At 41.0% G+C, this 17,027-nt stretch overlaps 2 protein-coding genes across 2 annotated transcripts; one reads left to right on the top strand and one right to left on the bottom strand.

The window, feature by feature from the left end:
- Positions 1-457: 457 nt before the first annotated feature.
- On the bottom strand, positions 458-12,067 carry pias4a (protein inhibitor of activated STAT, 4a). Its single transcript, XM_041935040.1, has 11 exons — positions 12,037-12,067; positions 9,495-9,876; positions 9,297-9,381; positions 9,157-9,198; positions 8,782-8,872; positions 7,465-7,593; positions 6,013-6,118; positions 5,617-5,690; positions 5,284-5,444; positions 3,931-4,082; positions 458-3,831 (listed from the first exon to the last, which is right to left on the bottom strand). The coding sequence occupies exons 1-11, from the start codon at positions 12,061-12,063 to the stop codon at positions 3,557-3,559; spliced, it is 1,524 nt and encodes a 507-aa protein (XP_041790974.1). The 5' UTR covers positions 12,064-12,067; the 3' UTR covers positions 458-3,556.
- A 3,189-nt stretch (positions 12,068-15,256) lies between these two features.
- foxq2 (forkhead box Q2) lies at positions 15,257-16,819 on the top strand. The gene is made up of 2 exons (XM_041935371.1): positions 15,257-15,730; positions 16,445-16,819. The coding sequence occupies exons 1-2, from the start codon at positions 15,257-15,259 to the stop codon at positions 16,817-16,819; spliced, it is 849 nt and encodes a 282-aa protein (XP_041791305.1).
- The last annotated feature ends 208 nt before the right edge of the window (positions 16,820-17,027 follow it).

The following is a 17,027-nucleotide window of genomic DNA, read 5'->3' as shown; positions in this document are numbered from 1 at the left end:
AGGCATGTAAGTATGACCCCAAGAAGGCTCTTAATTGACTCATTTTCACAGAAGACTACATTTCTTAGAGAGAAAGAGACTTGCTTGCTTCAGCTGAGGTTGATCCCAATGTTTTTAAAGGCACCTGCAGACGTCAATGCTGGATCAGATGTGATGCATTTGTCCCTGTGGATCCTGTCGTTAACAGTGTCCGTCTGACTGAACACATACAGTTTTCAAAATAAAACGATGGCAGACATGTTTTTAAGAACTGATTTTAATTAATTCCACACGTCAATAACAGCTGTTAGAATATGATCATTTTAAATTTTACAGTTTTATCCTCAACAGGCATCAAATGTGTCCCCAGATCTGAATTTGGTACAGGACATAACAATCTCCACCTTAACCAGTCCTCCCAGTCCTCTGTGGCATCAGTTTCCGGTGCTGCTGCCCTCAACAGCTTCTTATTGTCTGTTTGCCTATAGGAACAACTGGAGGCAATTCAAGGCTTAATAAAATATTATTTAAATTTTATTGTCTTTTAATATGAACATATAAAAAAACACAACAAACAAAACATTTACATCATGGATTGTAAGCCTCTGCCCATGCTACCTTATGCATGATTATAAGAAGACGAGATGCCACTACAAAAAGACCAGACCCTCAGCTCTCTCCAGCTCCCAAACAACCTGCAAACTCATCTGGCTCAGTTCCACAGACGCAACCTGCACCACCTCTCATCTTTAACCATACAGCAAAAAAAAGTTTAGGAGATCCGTTCAAATCATGACCTTCTGTACCTATCAACAAATGAACAAAGTCATTTTTATATGTATAGCAGTTACATACAAATATAAATTGCCAAGTTCAAGACAGGTATTAGAGTTCTTTACATTATTTCGCTTCAGAACACCTTACATAGAAGATCCGTTTCAGGGACAGACTGATGTAGTACAGGCAAAGTGCCATCAATCAATTTTGTGTGGATTATCAAAGATTTTTCATCAGTATATTGATTTTGTTACGTCAAAGTGTCAAAAGGAGAAAAATGGAAGACCAGATTTGACTCGACCTACTTTTTCAATCATCAACCTTATCACGATACACTTGCAACAGCGAGGCCCCGGATCAATGTGTAAATGTCATTTCTCTGTGCATTTGAGCGAACCGGATTCTGTGCTGATCAAACCACAACAAAGGGATGGTGAGAGAGGGAAACATACAATGCAGAACTAATCTGAGTCACTACTTTTTTCTCCCCCTCCAAGCGTTTCACAGTGGAGTAGGACCGCCGCATTCCTAGTTTCACATTTTCTGATTCCCGTACATGAGATGGAGGAGAACAGATCACAACTGTCAGGGATCCATGATTAACACTCACTATGTGATGGCTTTAAAAATAAATGAGCCACAAACTTGGGATGAAGTATCAGGTGAAAGTGCAAACAGCTCTAGCCACACAGCAAAAACCTTTTCTTAACTTCAAGCAAACACTGACAGCCTTCTAGCAGACAAACCTAAAGCCTGCAAATGCAGCCTGAGGATCCTTATCTGAGGAGCAGCCATCACATACTGACAATACTCGTGCAGGTGCAGAGGAATATTAGTTGTAAGCCTACAGCATGTAGCAATTAAAGTCCAATTCTATTCCAGCAAATAGATGTGACCTTATCTACATTGAAAGGAGGCCAAGGGGGATTGTTGGTTGGAGCAGCTCCACTTGTTCCAGACAGGACCATTTGTAATCCAATCAATGACTCTAAGGCTTGGTGAGGTTGCACTTATTGACACTTCATTAAGTTTCGTTGTGTCAGACATGTTGAACCCACCGCAGCAAAGTACTCTGAATGGTACTTTGACCCAGGTTGGATTCATTCAGAGGAAAAGAAAAGGAGTGTTCATCAACAGCACAGCCACAAGCCCGGACCAATTATAACTCAACGCTCAAACCACAGCAGAGGTGTCCTGCTTTCTGCAACTCATAGCTCCCATCTGTACAAAACTATGCCAAATATTATGTAGACTTATTATAAACAACTGTTAAGAGAATGTGAAGCAATTAAATAAATATACTGCCAGAAAAAGACATCAAAATGTGGGGGGGGGGGGTGACAGGACTTCTACTCTGTAACTGTCCTTTACCAGAGACTTGTTTCTGCTTCTCTGTCCATTTCTCCTACTGGGGAAAAAAAAGAGTCCTAAATGATATAAAACACCTTCTCTCAGACTGGGGTCTCATCTGAGGGCCAGCTCAGCTAGCCTTTAAACAACATGCTCCAATCGTCACCACTCAACCAACAAAAGAAAAGAAAAAGGCACCAAAATCTTATAACCTTATCCTGTCAGTGATAAAATACACCTGCTTTGGCACAGCTGCCATACAGTCATTTCGTTGAGTTATTTCCATATGCAATGCCGCTACGACAACCCTACAAAAAAAAAATCCTGTTACAGCGAGATAACTGCAGTAATGTTTTACAGTGGCACAGTTCCACCCACAACTTTTTGCATCGCTGACACCTCCAGTTAGCTTGGTTACCCACAAACTCGCACTTCAACAAAGAATGAGTTGCTGCAGAGGGAACAGAGCTGCATGGAACAATGAAAATAAAAAAGATAAAGCAAAACAAAAAAAAAAAAAAAGTAGGAAAACAAAATCTCCAGTGTAAAATTGGCGTCAGAAAGACTCTTCAATTCTTCTGTCCTCCGCATCTTGCTAAGCTAGTCTCTGGTCAGTCTGCTAAGTTTTTATGACTGAGGTAGGTTCTCTTTATCTAAGGACAAAATAAAAATGGAAAGCATCACACACTGAGGCCAGTACTGTGTTCTGCCCTTTTATAATTAAAAAGATAAAAGGATAAATTCCTGAAAAAACTCTTTCAAGCTTTGAATTCATTCTCTGAACAAAGAAATTATAACACAATGGGAGAGGTTCAAATTTGCATCATACTCCAGATATCTCTGCCTTGCCCTCTCCAAATAATCCACACTCTTTTTTTCCCATTAGTTATTTTTGACCTTTTACCAAAAACTACTGAGGAGCCTTCATTTTCAACTCGCCCGTTCATCACAAATGTGACAAAAATCTGAGACGCAAACATTGAACGCCCACGGCTAAAAGAGCCTGTAATTCCAAGTCAAATACAAAGAGAGATGCGGTGGTAGAGAGGGAATAATCTGGACAGAGAGGAGGAAGGATGGTGGTTGGTGGTTGTGGTGGTGGTGGTGGTGGTGGGGTGCTCGATCCATTCAGTCTCTTTAGTAGAGGCGGGACGGTACAGATATTCACTGCAAGGTGACAGTTGGCCAGAAAGAGTTAGAGTTGCTTCCAGTGGTGTACAGTACAAAGAGGAATCCTAATCACCCTAGATTGAAGATTCATTACAGTGCATGTTTGAGTGTGTGTTTGTTTTGTCTGGATATAAACCAGAGCTGCTGAAAGGCTCTGACGTTCGGGCATAAGGGAGGGTTGTTGCATCTAGTGGGTTACCGTGTTCCTGTCCTCGAGTTTTTAGCCCCCTGCCTGTCTCTGTGTGTGTGTGTCAGTCTATGAGGGGACAGAGCTGTGGGGTCAGTAGGCAGTGACCAGGTCCTTGTCATAGTTGTATCGGCCCCTCTTCGGTGCAGGACTGTCAGTGCTGTCCTCAGTGTCCTCACTGTCTCCTCCTGCCCCACCCCCTTCCTCCTCAGAGGAGGAGTCAAGAGTCAGATCTACCACTGCACCTCCTCCCGGTGCCACAGCAGGTCCTCCCGTGACTCCTGCCATCCCTGCGGAACCACTTCCGGATTTGCCCGTCAGGCTGGTGCTGCTATGAGCTGGTGAATAACCGTTTGCTTCAGGAATGCCTGCAGACACAAAGGCCATTTTTAAAATTGAAATCACACCAGCAAGCTAGTGCACAGAAAATTCACGCACAGAGAACAAGAGCTTAAATTGACACTTACATATATCAACAACAGGATACTCTGGTGTGTTGCTGCGTTCCCTTTCCCTGTCCCTCTCCTTATCATCTCTGATGGGTCGCCAGGAGCCGTCGGTTAAGTACTCAATCTCCTCGATGTCTTCACTCGTCGCTTTCAGGATCTCAGATAGGAGCCTGAAACACACACTGATGGTTAGAGTCGCCTCACAACTAGAAAAGAAACAAGAATACTCAACTAAAACTCAACCCAACTGCAGAAGCCTAGCAGAGGTCTGCATGGGTTGAATTTTTATATTTTTTGTCCTTGTCTTAACAATAATAATAATAAACTTCATTTGTATGGCAGCTTTCATACAACAAATGATTTATGTTGTTATACAACTCTCAGTCTCACATTTTGACCATATCTCTATAATCTTGAGCATTTCCATTCAATACCAAGATATTATTCAAGTTACGCTCCATAAAGAACATCAAAATAAGCTTGAATCCTGAAAATTGCATTTAATCTGTCAATTTCACTACCTCAAAACACCATTCTATAAAATTGATGGCATTTAGTAATTAGGCTGAAGAAAACTGAGACCCTGATTCATCAGTTAAAGAAGGGACTTTCACACAAGCTTAATTTAAGGAATGCAAACACACCTCAAAGCCAAACTGTAATACAATGCTGTCAGTCTTTGTGAAAGTAAGGGGAGTGCCTGTGAGAGTTTCTTAGAATTTGCAGGAAATACATGGCCAACTGGTTGAGGATGCAAATATTTTATCATGAATTTGTTTGATAAAATAGACCACAGGCTAATCTATGTTCACCATACAACACAAAGAATTCGCTTTTCTGTTGAATGAAATATCAGGAAGAAAAGCCTGTCAAATGCAGCCTTCATTACTAGAAACACTGCTGACTATATTTTGCACCTACAGCCTGATACAGTCTGACTGTAGGTGTCTTGAGAGTTATTTGCAGCAATGAGTAAAAATTGTTGAGCCTTCTTGAGTCAAACAGTTACATGGTTCTTGAAATTACAGCCGTGTTGCATCAAGTAAAAGAGTCAACAAACAGGCCAATTTTACAGGATCAAAAATTTTGGAAGACAACCAGAAAGCAGTTGTAGAAATGCAAAACATAACAGATAAACACCCTCTTATGCCATGCAAAACATCCCAGGCTTTTACAATGAAAATGTTGTAGCTGGTGCATGGTTCAACTTGTATCAAGAGTATCAACATCTGCAGCTTGAATAATTTCCCCCAAGCTGGCTTCAACACGCAGATAGATAGAAATGCACAAAGTGTAAATTTTGAGAATTTATTGAAAGGGATATGGTGCTGCAGAGGTGGGACGAGTCAGAGCATGCTTCTGTCTCCTTACCCATCAATGGTGAGCAGCTCAAAGGGAGCGGGCTTATCACAGACAGGGCAAGTCCATGTGGGCTTCTTCTCATTCATCTGCAGGAAAAAGACTGCGTCGAAACACTGAAGATGGGCGCAAGTTAAAACTCGACATGGCACACCGAGCCGCATCTTCACCAACTGGGAAGTGGGAGAGGAAGAAGCATGTTAGAGTAATCAGGCTTCATAGTAGGACAAACATATTAGAGATTTGCCTTTGATGCTGCAGAAAAACTGAAACAGAAAATGTGCAGGACAGGAAAGCCTGACCCCTCCACCTCTAACAGGCATCATATCATGAAGGTGTACTCACTGGACAGATGAGAGAAACCCGTAGGCCTGTGGTCGCTATTTCACTCTCTGGATCAAATCGTAGTTTGTCTTGGACTAGATCAAATATAGACAAAATATTAGGCCTGTACCGAATGTCTTCTTTTATTCTTGCAACATTCAATTGAGAATATCAACATTATGAACCAATCTTCCAACTATTCCATGCAGCCTTACAAAATATGACGAATCATTACAGTTAATCAGACAATATGCTGGAATATTTGAAATTGTGCACACAATCCAGTCCTACCAAAAAGTGTTAAAAGCTCAAGTCAATGACTTCTAGGGGCAAAATTGAAGTGATATTGTGGAGTTTTGATTCCATTCGCAGGACTTCAAAGTCACATTTGTTAACAAGCAAAAAATAGTCACTTACTGCGTTCACGACAGCGTTCTGCACTCTCAACAGAGCAGAGTTTGAGTTGGCTGAAGAGGTCTGCTGCAGTGAAAACCCTCACTAAATACACTGCCACAGAGTACCGCTGAAAACACAAACATTTACAGGTTGTGAGTACTTGTTTTAAAAGACTACCAATCTATAACAGGGCATATACACAAAGTGAACCTCAAAGCCACTTAACAAAAAAATGAACACACAAGATTTATTATGGCAAGAGAAATCCACTTGGATCCACAGTTCTCAACTTAAGTATGTTAGAAGAAGAATTTGAGGCAAATCTACCCTCTGGAACCCTCCTGATTATATAACTATTTAATGCAAGATACCCTCTGACATTATATGGGCCAATTACAAAAGTCACACAGCTTAGGAAAACCTAACAAAATAAATCATTGTAAAGAATGTTAATTATCTCCTGGATCTTTGTTATAATTCCCTAAACACAGAAAGTACATTAAAAGTTGTTTTAGGCTTCAGTGCAAATGTGCCTCTGTGCTGAACATAATCTTCAGACTTGGATGGACTAAAAGACCCACAGCCCTGACTTGTGTGCCAGCCACATGGTTATGGACTTGCACTGATTAAACATGCTGAGGAATCAATTCTTTATTCCTATGTTCCACTTCAACAAATCAAGAAGTGGTTGGTGAATGTCTAAATCAGCAACATTTATTAGATGCAATAAACCAACACACTTAAGTAAAAGTACTGTTGCTGTTTTAAAAAAAAAGAAAAAAAAAAAAGCATTCTGGGGATAAAGCAGAGGCTGCTGAAATACTGTTCAAACCTTCTTGCCATAACAGATTTTCAATGACACTCTCTCTCTCCATGGACATTATACTAAACACCACAGAACTGTCTGATATACAAAACAACTACAGGAAAGTTGTAATGCAGGCTATATTTTCTTGACACAGTGCTATTCAGCTGTCAGGCACATTTAATGTAGGCTTACTGAAGGCTGTAGGGTATCCCCAAAAACTCTGGGATAAAGAAAACTATTAACGCACCTGGAAAACTGCATACAAAAAGCAGTTTCGTATTGTGTTTACTTTCAACTTTCACGGTGCTCACGCCTAATTGGTTTACACAAGAGCTAAAGAAGAGGGTGGTGACAGGACTAAGAGTGTTTTCATGAGCCTTCCAGCTGCTTATCCTAGATCACAACTGTGGAGACAACAGTAAAGAAGCTAATTAAAGTGGTTCAGCTCTTGGCCCTCAGGAGCTCTCTTTTTTTGGTTATACCATGCACAAGTGAGTGGGACCCATGACACAAAGAACTACATGTCCCAGCTTGCACTGATGCACTTTGGAATCTGCCAGGAGGAGCTAGAGAGATTTTGAGTACAAGACATCTGTGCTGCTGTACTTGCCCTGTTGCCACCACAGCCTTAGGCCAAAATATGAGATTCAGCATCAGACTCTGACCTTGCCAAAGTTTCCCCAGGTGACGGTGACTCTGTTGGTGGCGTTTGAGAGATGCAACCAGGGAGTGATGTTAACAGGACGACAAGGACGACGGGGTTCAACACCAGGCTTATTTGAGGGGTAATAACCCTGTAAACACACAGACACATGCCAAAGAATTATGTAAATTACCCGGAATACCATAAAAACCAAATTGTTCTTTGGGTTAATTGTTGAAATAATACACATTAGAATTCCCTCTAAAGGCCTTAAAATATTAATTAGCTGTTAGGCTCTTGATTGAGATAGCTGTGCAGTCTGTTTTTAAACTATGCGCTAAGAGCAAGTTGCAAGTGGATGCTAGGGAACAGTCACACCAATAATGTTCTTTTATCCTGCTCTGTATGTGCTTCTCTGTGTTTATGTATATCTAAAGCAAAAAAGATGTCTTCGGTCTTATTCAGCACAGTTAACTGGCTAACTGATAAAAAAGGGGTGGGGGGCTAAGGTGATGTCACTAACATGGTCCTTGTAGTTTCCAATTCTAATATACTTGGCAATAGAGATTTTGGGTGATATATTACAAAAACACATTCGTATCAAAACCACAATTAATCTTCTATCTGTGTTTCGATATTATCTTCTCAGTAATGTGGTTGAACAGTAGAACTTGACATATATGAAAAGGATCAGCCAGTAAATTATTACACAATCTTGGGCAGTTTTGTTGTTTGTCACTGTGACGACATTTGTTTTGAAGTCCGAACATCCAAGACTTGAATCAGGTTGTCAACAGAATCCTTTTCAAGGCAAAAGAGACCAAATTCCCATTTTGGTTTCACAACACTGATTTTTGACTGTTGTCTTTCCAGTTTGACTTTGTGACTATGCACCCCGTGAACATAATGCAGCAGACAAAACATCTCAAATATTCAAGCTTCCCACCAGCACATGAACGCATAACACCACAACAGTTTGTAAGCCACACAGAGACTGCCAGCTGGAGGGATTCCTACTGAAGTCTTGCCAGCGAGTTGATGCCTTTAGGTCGGCTAACAACACTGCATCTGTACCTGAATATTATTTATTCTCACCTCATTTAACATCCACCTGCATTAGGTTGGATAATCCATCACTACCATATATTATGACAGTAGTTTGGCTGTGACCACGCAGCAAATCTGCCCAAACTCAAACCATCAACTCACTGACTGTTAGAAAACAAATGGCTTACAAAAATGACAGGAAATTATTAGACCAGAAGGAAAGAGCAGCCCAACTTTAGGCATGTTTGTATTGCGAAGGTGTGGCTTGTCTCAGAAAAGGGATGCAACTCACCGGCACATGACAGTAGGACTGGTTGACTTTGACAGCAATGTTGGGAGGATACTGGTCCTCCTGAACACCAATGGAGTCTGTGTAACAGATTCTGCAAGAGAGAGTGATACGAGAAAGGTTAGGTTGAGCCAATCTGAAAGTGTATCTGTCATATCTTTGAGATGTCTACTTCAGAACGTGACTGGTCAGATAAAGAAATCAGATACTCCATTTTATAAGCAGATTATGATGGAAATTAAAATACAATTTGCACTTGGGAAAACTAGTTTCCATTTTTCCTTTAAATCAACAGCATAGTCACTGACAGAATCAGTACATTCCAGGCAAAAAGACATTGAAATATCCATGAAATAACAGAAATTAGGGGAAACTTACCTAAGAACCACTTGGATTGATCTCATTCCTGGACGAAGCTCACTAAAAAAGTAAAAGGTCAAAAATTAAGATGTACATTGGTTACAGGGGTTTTAAATTAAGCCAATGTTAACATTTGCAGAAATTTTGGATTGTATTACCTTGCATTTCGGATCTGATCTGCTTGGTTCGGTGTTAACTCAAATATGCATTGACTGTCCTGCAGTTTCTCATTGTTGTGGGCAACTGCAAATACGTGTAGAGAAAACACAAAAAAAATAGCAAGAGATGAAGTTGAATGGTTTAGTTCAGAACATAAAATTTCTACAAAACAAATGATTTAAATAGGATGCACTCACTTAGCTCTGTTGGTGGCAACAGTGTCTCCAAAGTTTGGTAGAAGGGCAGAGGCACCAGCTTGACCTCTGGTGCAGGTGTGGGGATCGGTTTGGAAATGCCATTGAGGTAGTCTGCGCCCTGAGAGGTGGCAGTGGGGGAGGAGCTGAGGGATGAGTAGGCAACTGAGATGCCCTCTGGACGCCGTGCTGCGAGCCAGCCAGATGTTTTGGGGAAGCGTGATTCATAGAGCTGTCTGACATTCTTCAGAAGCTCTGGGCTGTACTCAGTCTGCACTAGCCTCAATGCACGCCCCACCAGGTCTTGTTTCAGCCCACTTTTGCTGCGACCCATTGAGGCCAACAGCGTCTGCAGGTCTGAGACCCGGAAACTTTTGACCATGTTCTAGAGGGACGACAAAAAGACAAAAGGATGAAAAACAATTCAGGGACAATGAAGTCTGTATTTAGGGAAAATTTGAGTGACAATGCTGTGAATTTACAAGTCATGACTCATTTTGAGATCCATGTCCCAATTCAAGGCATATTGATACTTGATTGAAATGCAAAGCTATTTACAACAACAGTGGTGATGGCTTTGGATTTTTTTTTTTTTCGAGCACAGTTTATATATATTTCATGCATTTGTCAATTGTTGAAGCTTTTTTTTTTAAGGTATTCAAATTCTTATTTTCTAAGGCATCACCTGTTGTGAGGAAAAATACCTGTGTGACCCAAGGAGGAAAACACATCCCAGTATATTACATTTCAATTCTGTGAATGCATGAAGTTCCTAAACATGCTGTCTAGAAAGAAAAAAAAAGCCACCTAAATGAATCCAACAACTCAATTCCTTGTGAAAATTCTTGCCTAAACACACCTACTAAGATTGCCTCTAACAGGATACACTCAAATATCTACAATTTATATGTAGACGTTGCAGATTGCAGGGCCTTAAACTGTTTGCTTCCTGCTAAAATTAGCTTCTGTCTTTTGTCACCTTAATCCTACAGAGGCATGAACCTGCCTCGTAATTAGCCGAGTATAGTAAGAAGTCAAACTGCTCTTCATTCTGACCGCTTGCGTTATGGTCTAATCATTTTCATCATCCCATTCTTAATCAAACTGTGGTACCATTTAACAAACTTTACAAACCTCAGTCTGCAACAGTAGTTAAAACATATAACTTCACCTCTGTATTTCATTGTATTACATTCACACTGCACAATCATAATAGGTACACAAACTAAAGGTGTCAGAGTGTTTGTAGGATTTAGGTATTTAAAGAGGAATGTGTTTAAGAGGAATAACACAAAAGCTTAAACACAAAACAAAAAAATATGGCAAAACCTATTGTAAAATTTGGGATCTTTATTCTGAAGGTGGTATAGTTTGCCTTTTGCGATGTTAACATGTATACCAAAATCTGTTTGCAGTCCCTTTAGGGTAAATACACCTTAAACGTCGTTTTACTGATGGACAGCATGTTCATAAATCAGTTCAAAACAAGTTTCACTGTTAAATCTCGGGTGGTTGCCGGGTGAACTTGTTTGTCCAGCTGTGACATCCACATTTCTGAGCGAAGACGAACCATAACAACCACATCTTTCAATACGCTGAATTAAAGTGGTCAGCACAATTAAATACTAAGTTAACATTTCATGTCACACAGGTCTAACGTACTACATAACAGGTCACTTTCCGATTAGCTGCACTAATCTTGTATACAATACTTAAAGAATAGTCGCAGTGGAATCGGTTCTCGCACGACGACCGACAATACATACAGCCTGCATGAGGATGTTTACTTGATGCCACAGCAACATAGAGAGCAACGATATGCGAACTTGACTGTGGGGTAACGCACAAAATAATGTTGGAAAAACCTGAATGGATGGACTAGCATGCTTTAGCTTTGTCTGACATTGTTGAGTTGGACATCAGTGGCACGACAGCTTTGTGTCCAAGATACATAACGCGGCTGTCCATTAGGCTTCTGATGGACATGCTGTGCAAAAAATGCAGCTAATAAATCAGTAACGTTGTAGTTTCTTCGGCGTAACTTGAACATTAAAAATGTAAGTTAGCCTGCGCTAATCGACTGGCTAGCTTCTCTACAGACTGGGCTGTCGGTATTCAATCATGGCAACTAGATATTTTGACAGGTGCACTGCTCCATAAACTAACGCTAACCGGCCAACTACAAACAAACATCACTGTAAGCCAAATAACGTTAAATAGTAACGAGTCGGGAAGCATGCTAAGAGCAAACCTCAATAGGTTTTATGGTCACATCATTCATTTTCGGTGTCTTCCTTTGGAGCCAGCGTGATGCTAGCTAAACCAACGCACTTGCCTGGTTAGGTTAACATTACCTAGCGGGCTAGCTACGTTAGCTGCACAGGCTAGTTCGTTTCGTCGTGAATGTAATACACCACATTTACAAGAGTACGAACTCTTAACATGTTCATACAAAGCCCCCAGTATCCCCACGACCGGGCTGAGTTTGAAATCATACTCCCGCGGCCATCTCCTATGAAACCAAAGATAGCCAAGCTCTACTTGCCATCGCTTCCACCAGTTCGGCCGCCATCTTCGTGCAGCAGTACCGCGAGAGTCGGAGACGACGGCTAGTCTTTCACCAATGAAACACAGAGCCTGCCTTGATAGACGTGGAGCCACAGCTAATCGCAGCGCACTTTTAACCAGAGCCCAACCCGCCGTGATTTAAAGTTACAGTGCAACTTTTTAAAAACACTAAGAGACAGGTCGCATTTCTAAAATAGGCCTCAGCGTCCACAAATGATGCAACGTGTCAAAGTATTTTCACACATATGATGTTTCGGTTTTATAGTACTGAGATATTGTGAACGTGTATCTTAAAAATGGTTTAAATTCAAAGTTGATGTAACGCATGGGGTGTCAATTGGACCGGCTCGCATGGTCCGTTCACTTCCCGTCCGAGCAAAATAATCCGTGTCAGGTTCTGCGCCCAACCGTGAGATGGGGAGTTAGTGCTTTGTCTGAGGTACGCTCAGAATTCAATTAAAACGACTAATTAACGAAATAAACGTACACCTGAAAGTATCAGTCATACACGGATCAAAACACAAATACCATGTTGTGTCCCATTTGTCTTTGCAAACTGGAAATAAGTATGCAAAGGACCAATTTACACTCCCTGTGGTGATCCAGCCCTGCTTTTCCAAAAGCTCCTCGTATGTGGGAAAGAAGAGAGCCTCATGGAAACACAAAAATCAATTGAAGAAATAACAGTATCATGTAATAACATGGTGTATTTTGTTTTGGCTTTAGTTGGATGTGAAACGTCAATAAAACAATACTATGTATTCAAAGGGGCAGCTGTCTTTGCCACTATGCTGCTTGATGGAAAACGTCTATGATTCTAATTTAATAATAGAATATATGGGGAAATATATGATTCAGTTATTTTCATATACCTGTCTTAATATAGTTGACAAATGCAGATCCAAAATATAGCGTTGTATGTTCTCTACAATGCAGCTGAGTAAACTATTTTTACAATTCTAATATTGTTTTATGTAATTGATAGAACAAAAGCCTACATATAAATTCATGTAGCTAACTACAATGCAAAAGCTTGCTTCTATAAAATGCATTGTAGTGCTCTCTTGTGTATGTATGACTTGTATGACATGTTCTATTATTTAAACAGAAGAGGGCAATATGGTCCATGATTTGACCTGACTCTCATTAAATTCATTCCCTCACTAAAACTGACAGAACAAAGCAGCTTGCCCCAGATAATATACTGTAACTGGACTAATGTGATGCTGGCTGAGGTAAAATGATGTATGTTATATATGATATGTATATAGTATTGTGGGGACAGGGGCTTTTACCGCTAACATGGTCATCAGTGTAAACTCACGTACACACACACTGTTAAAACTAGATTTTTATTTGTTTCACATCCCAAAAATTTTAAGGTTATAAACACAGAAATGATGGACAGTGATAATTTTCCATCTGCTGTAACCGTATACGCTGAAAGTGAGACACAGATTCACTGACGTGCTAGAAGGAGGAGAAACAGAACATGTGTGCAATGTGGTGTGCAAATGTCTTACATGACTTTGACCTTACTTAAAGGGAAATTAAAGGTGAATATTTGGCACATGGGAATCCAAATAATTAGATAACCCCTAAATTTTTAAAGTGCTTTAGTAAACCTCATCATTGGGGAAAAAAAGAAGAAAAAAAAAACACTTTCATTGTAAAAACTCAAAATTCACATTAAAGATTACAAAGATAAAATCCACAATTCATGTCAATATTCAGAAGTGAAATTCACAAGAATCTGACGTGTAGATATTTGACCTGTGTATCATAAGCAATATAAACAAGTCCACTGTATTTTAGCTAAAACCATGGAAAAAGTCTGCAACATCAAAACATTGTTCACATCAAAACATCATCAAAACGCAAATTATAAAATTTAGCTGTTTAATTAAACACAGACTCAGTAGCAGTCTTAACGCATCATTAGAGAGCATTATACAATAACTATTGCCTCAAATTGAAGGAAATGTGTTAAAATAAATACATAAATTAGGCAATAAAATGTTCATCACACATTTAAAGAAAACAATATAATACAGGACAGCGTAGTAGTGCAGAGGCATTTCAGTTTTGAGCTCTGAGACGGATCTTAAAAGATATTTAAGAATGTAATTGCTGAATTCACAAGCAGAAAAACCTTAACCCTTGCATTAGTATAGTGTTTTATATATGAAAATATTTAAGCATTTCCAATGGTTGATAACAAATAAGTTTGTTAATTATAATAGTTGGCAAGAATTGGAAAAGTCACAGGAGAGACAGATTAAAAGCAGGTCATGTCAAGAACAGGCAGTGAATTCGTTTGATTTTTCAGTCATGTGCTTTACTGTTCTGCTACCTGGTGACTATTAATGTCTGCACAGTAAGTTTGTCCTCTTTCCAAAAAAAGAGACTCCACTGAATGTGTTTTGTCTCCAAAACATTGAATTTGATCCATTAATTACTGCTCTTTGGTAATTTAAGCAATTCTTAGCGCAGCATCGGCACGGACAAAACAACTTTAACAGGATAACACTGGTATCTACAAGGCCTTTGATTCTAGAGCATCCGTCCTATGCACACCATGTCTGACTAAATCTTGAGTGTTTAATCTCCCGTAATTACAAAGATTTGCTGAGGTTAATAAAAATAATCCGCCTCGATTGAGACCCCCTACCTGGACCTCCCCTGTGCCTTCTTTGCCCCTTTCTGTGAGGGATAAATTCACAGTCATATAAATAGAGTCACCTTCACAACCGTGAAGCACAACCCTTCGATTCAGGAGCAAAAGGCTGTTGGATATTGAGAAACTGGTTTGTTTCGTCCGGTTTATCAGACAGGCAGAAACATTTAATTAAAATTAGTTGCTAAACAAAGTAGCCGTATTTAGTCTTATAGGCTGACGTCATTTCCACAGGTTGAGATTGTGTCGCTCGTGAGCGCATCAAGGTTAACAACAGTTGAGAGGCTCATCTTTATCTGTGATCTCGTCAACAGCAAGACTTCGGCGGAAGAAGCAAGGCGTTCAGTTTATGAAGGGCCCTGCACCTTAAAAGAAAATAGCCATGCTGTGACATTCAGACACACAACTCTGAGAAGACTCTTGGAAGAGACACTTTTCATTTATCACCTGATACTTATTCAACAGCCAGTTTGTAACCAATTAAACCTCTGTAATGAGTCTGAGATTTCTTAATTCAGAGATGACAATGGAGGACAGAAGCAGCCGCACCGGCAGCAGAGAAAGGCTTGGACTCAGCTTCACTATTGACTACCTTCTGTTCAATAAAGGAGTCAAAGGTTCTAAAGAAGAAGCGACAGGAAGTCGTACTGCAGAGCAGACAGCGAACAACGTGCTAAATCATCAGAATCCTGAACCCAGAGAGGTGGGGATTCGCTCTGAGACACAGGAGAAGCGGCTACAGAGGTCAGAGGCAGAGACTGAAGAAAGGAAAGTCAAAGAAGAGGAGGGGGATGAAGAGCAACAAGAGGAGGGGGAGGAGGAAGTGACCACCACCACGTCTACCAGCAGCAGCCCAGAGAAGTCTGCGGAAAAACCCAACCAGTCGTACATCGCGCTCATCTCCAAGGCAATCCTGGCGTCAGAGCAGAAGAAGCTGCTGCTATGTGACATCTACCAGTGGATCATGGACCACTACCCCTACTTCAAGAGCAAGGTACGTTCACGTTGGGTTCCTTGCGCTATTTACCTGGCAGCAACACATGTGGCACAGTAGGAAGACAGGAGCTGTAGCTGTGGAGGAAGTCAGGAAGTCATAATGGGTGATGATGTGAAGTAAAAGCTCCGATGCAGAGGATCTCTGTCTGCGGGACTATTTTCAAATGAACCGTGCTGTATTACTTTGTGAACTCGTCACAGCCACCAGTGAGACGATCATGGGACAGATGACGAGAAAGTCTTCGCCGCGTTCGCTCGGTCGCTGAAAAATAATGTGGCCGCCATTTTCACAAGTGAAGCGACCTACTTGGCTCAGGTAATCTGTCTGAGTGGTTAGGCAATTAGGTGCTCACAGGGACACTAGATGATCTTCTTGTTGGCGAATTCACAAATAAAGTAATCCTGTTGCTAGGTTGCAAACCGCCTCTGCCTTTACCAGGTGCAACAACAGATTGGACGTAGCCTAGTGGATTAGAGTTGATCACTGGTTTGACGTGCTAGAAAGGTAACTCAGGGTGTTGTGTCTTACTGCGATCATATACGGTCTTGACACGCCATCGCGCATCCTGCCAACAACAGGACAAGGTGACATCCTGAGGAGGATCAGTGATACTTAACAGCCACCTATGTTCATTTTCAATCAGGGACTCCCATTGTTTAACGCTTACTTAGTTTCCAGGTTTTAACCATATTTCTCGACTTGCTCCAACAGGATAAAAACTGGAGGAACAGCGTGCGTCACAACTTGTCCCTGAATGACTGCTTCATCAAAGCAGGCCGCAGCGACAACGGTAAAGGCCACTTCTGGGCGATTCACCCCTCCAACTACCAGGACTTTTCTAACGGGGACTACCACTGCCGCAGGGCACGCCGCAGGGTACGCAGGGTGGCAGTACAGCTCCCCCTTTCCTCCCTGAGCTCCCCCTACCACCCCGTCCTCGCCCGGCCCCACAGAACCACCTGTTGGTGCTGTCCTCAAGTCCAAACGTTCCCTCTGCCTGCCTTGGCACCAAGACTCTACTGGCCCTGGTCCAGTGTGCAGCCTCAAGTGGGGCTCCACCCGGGCCTGCGTGCCTCTGCACCCTGAGAGTGAATAAGTTGTATTTTTGAGGTATTCTGTCTTATTTATTAAGGAATATGTCTTTAGGTGATTTTAAAATGGAAGTGGACAATCTTACATTGTATTCTGCAAACCAAAGGCCAAGTGATTTTAGGGTTGTTCAGTGATTAAATGAAATGTCTGAATCTTATAAAGCCGCACATCTTTTATTTGCGTTCTGAATGTTTTTAGAATA

The sequence above is a fragment of the Chelmon rostratus genome, chromosome 4, assembly GCF_017976325.1.
Source record: "Chelmon rostratus isolate fCheRos1 chromosome 4, fCheRos1.pri, whole genome shotgun sequence".
In the NCBI taxonomy this organism is placed as follows: Eukaryota; Metazoa; Chordata; class Actinopteri; order Chaetodontiformes; family Chaetodontidae; genus Chelmon; species Chelmon rostratus.
This window is presented reverse-complemented; position numbering and strand designations above follow the sequence as displayed.

Excerpts from the sequence above, each read along its gene's own strand:
- pias4a (XM_041935040.1), bottom strand. The coding sequence starts at position 12,063 with ATGGCGGCCGAACTGGTGGAAGCGATG. Across the intron at positions 6,119-7,464 it reads CCTGGGGAAACTTTGGCAAG|CGGTACTCTGTGGCAGTGTA; the intron begins GTCAGAGTCTGA and ends TTGTGTTTTCAG. Across the intron at positions 5,445-5,616 it reads GGGTTTCTCTCATCTGTCCA|TTGGTGAAGATGCGGCTCGG; the intron begins GTGAGTACACCT and ends CCCACTTCCCAG.
- foxq2 (XM_041935371.1), top strand. The coding sequence starts at position 15,257 with ATGACAATGGAGGACAGAAGCAGCCGCACCGGCAGCAGAGAAAGGCTT. Across the intron at positions 15,731-16,444 it reads ACCCCTACTTCAAGAGCAAG|GATAAAAACTGGAGGAACAG; the intron begins GTACGTTCACGT and ends TTGCTCCAACAG.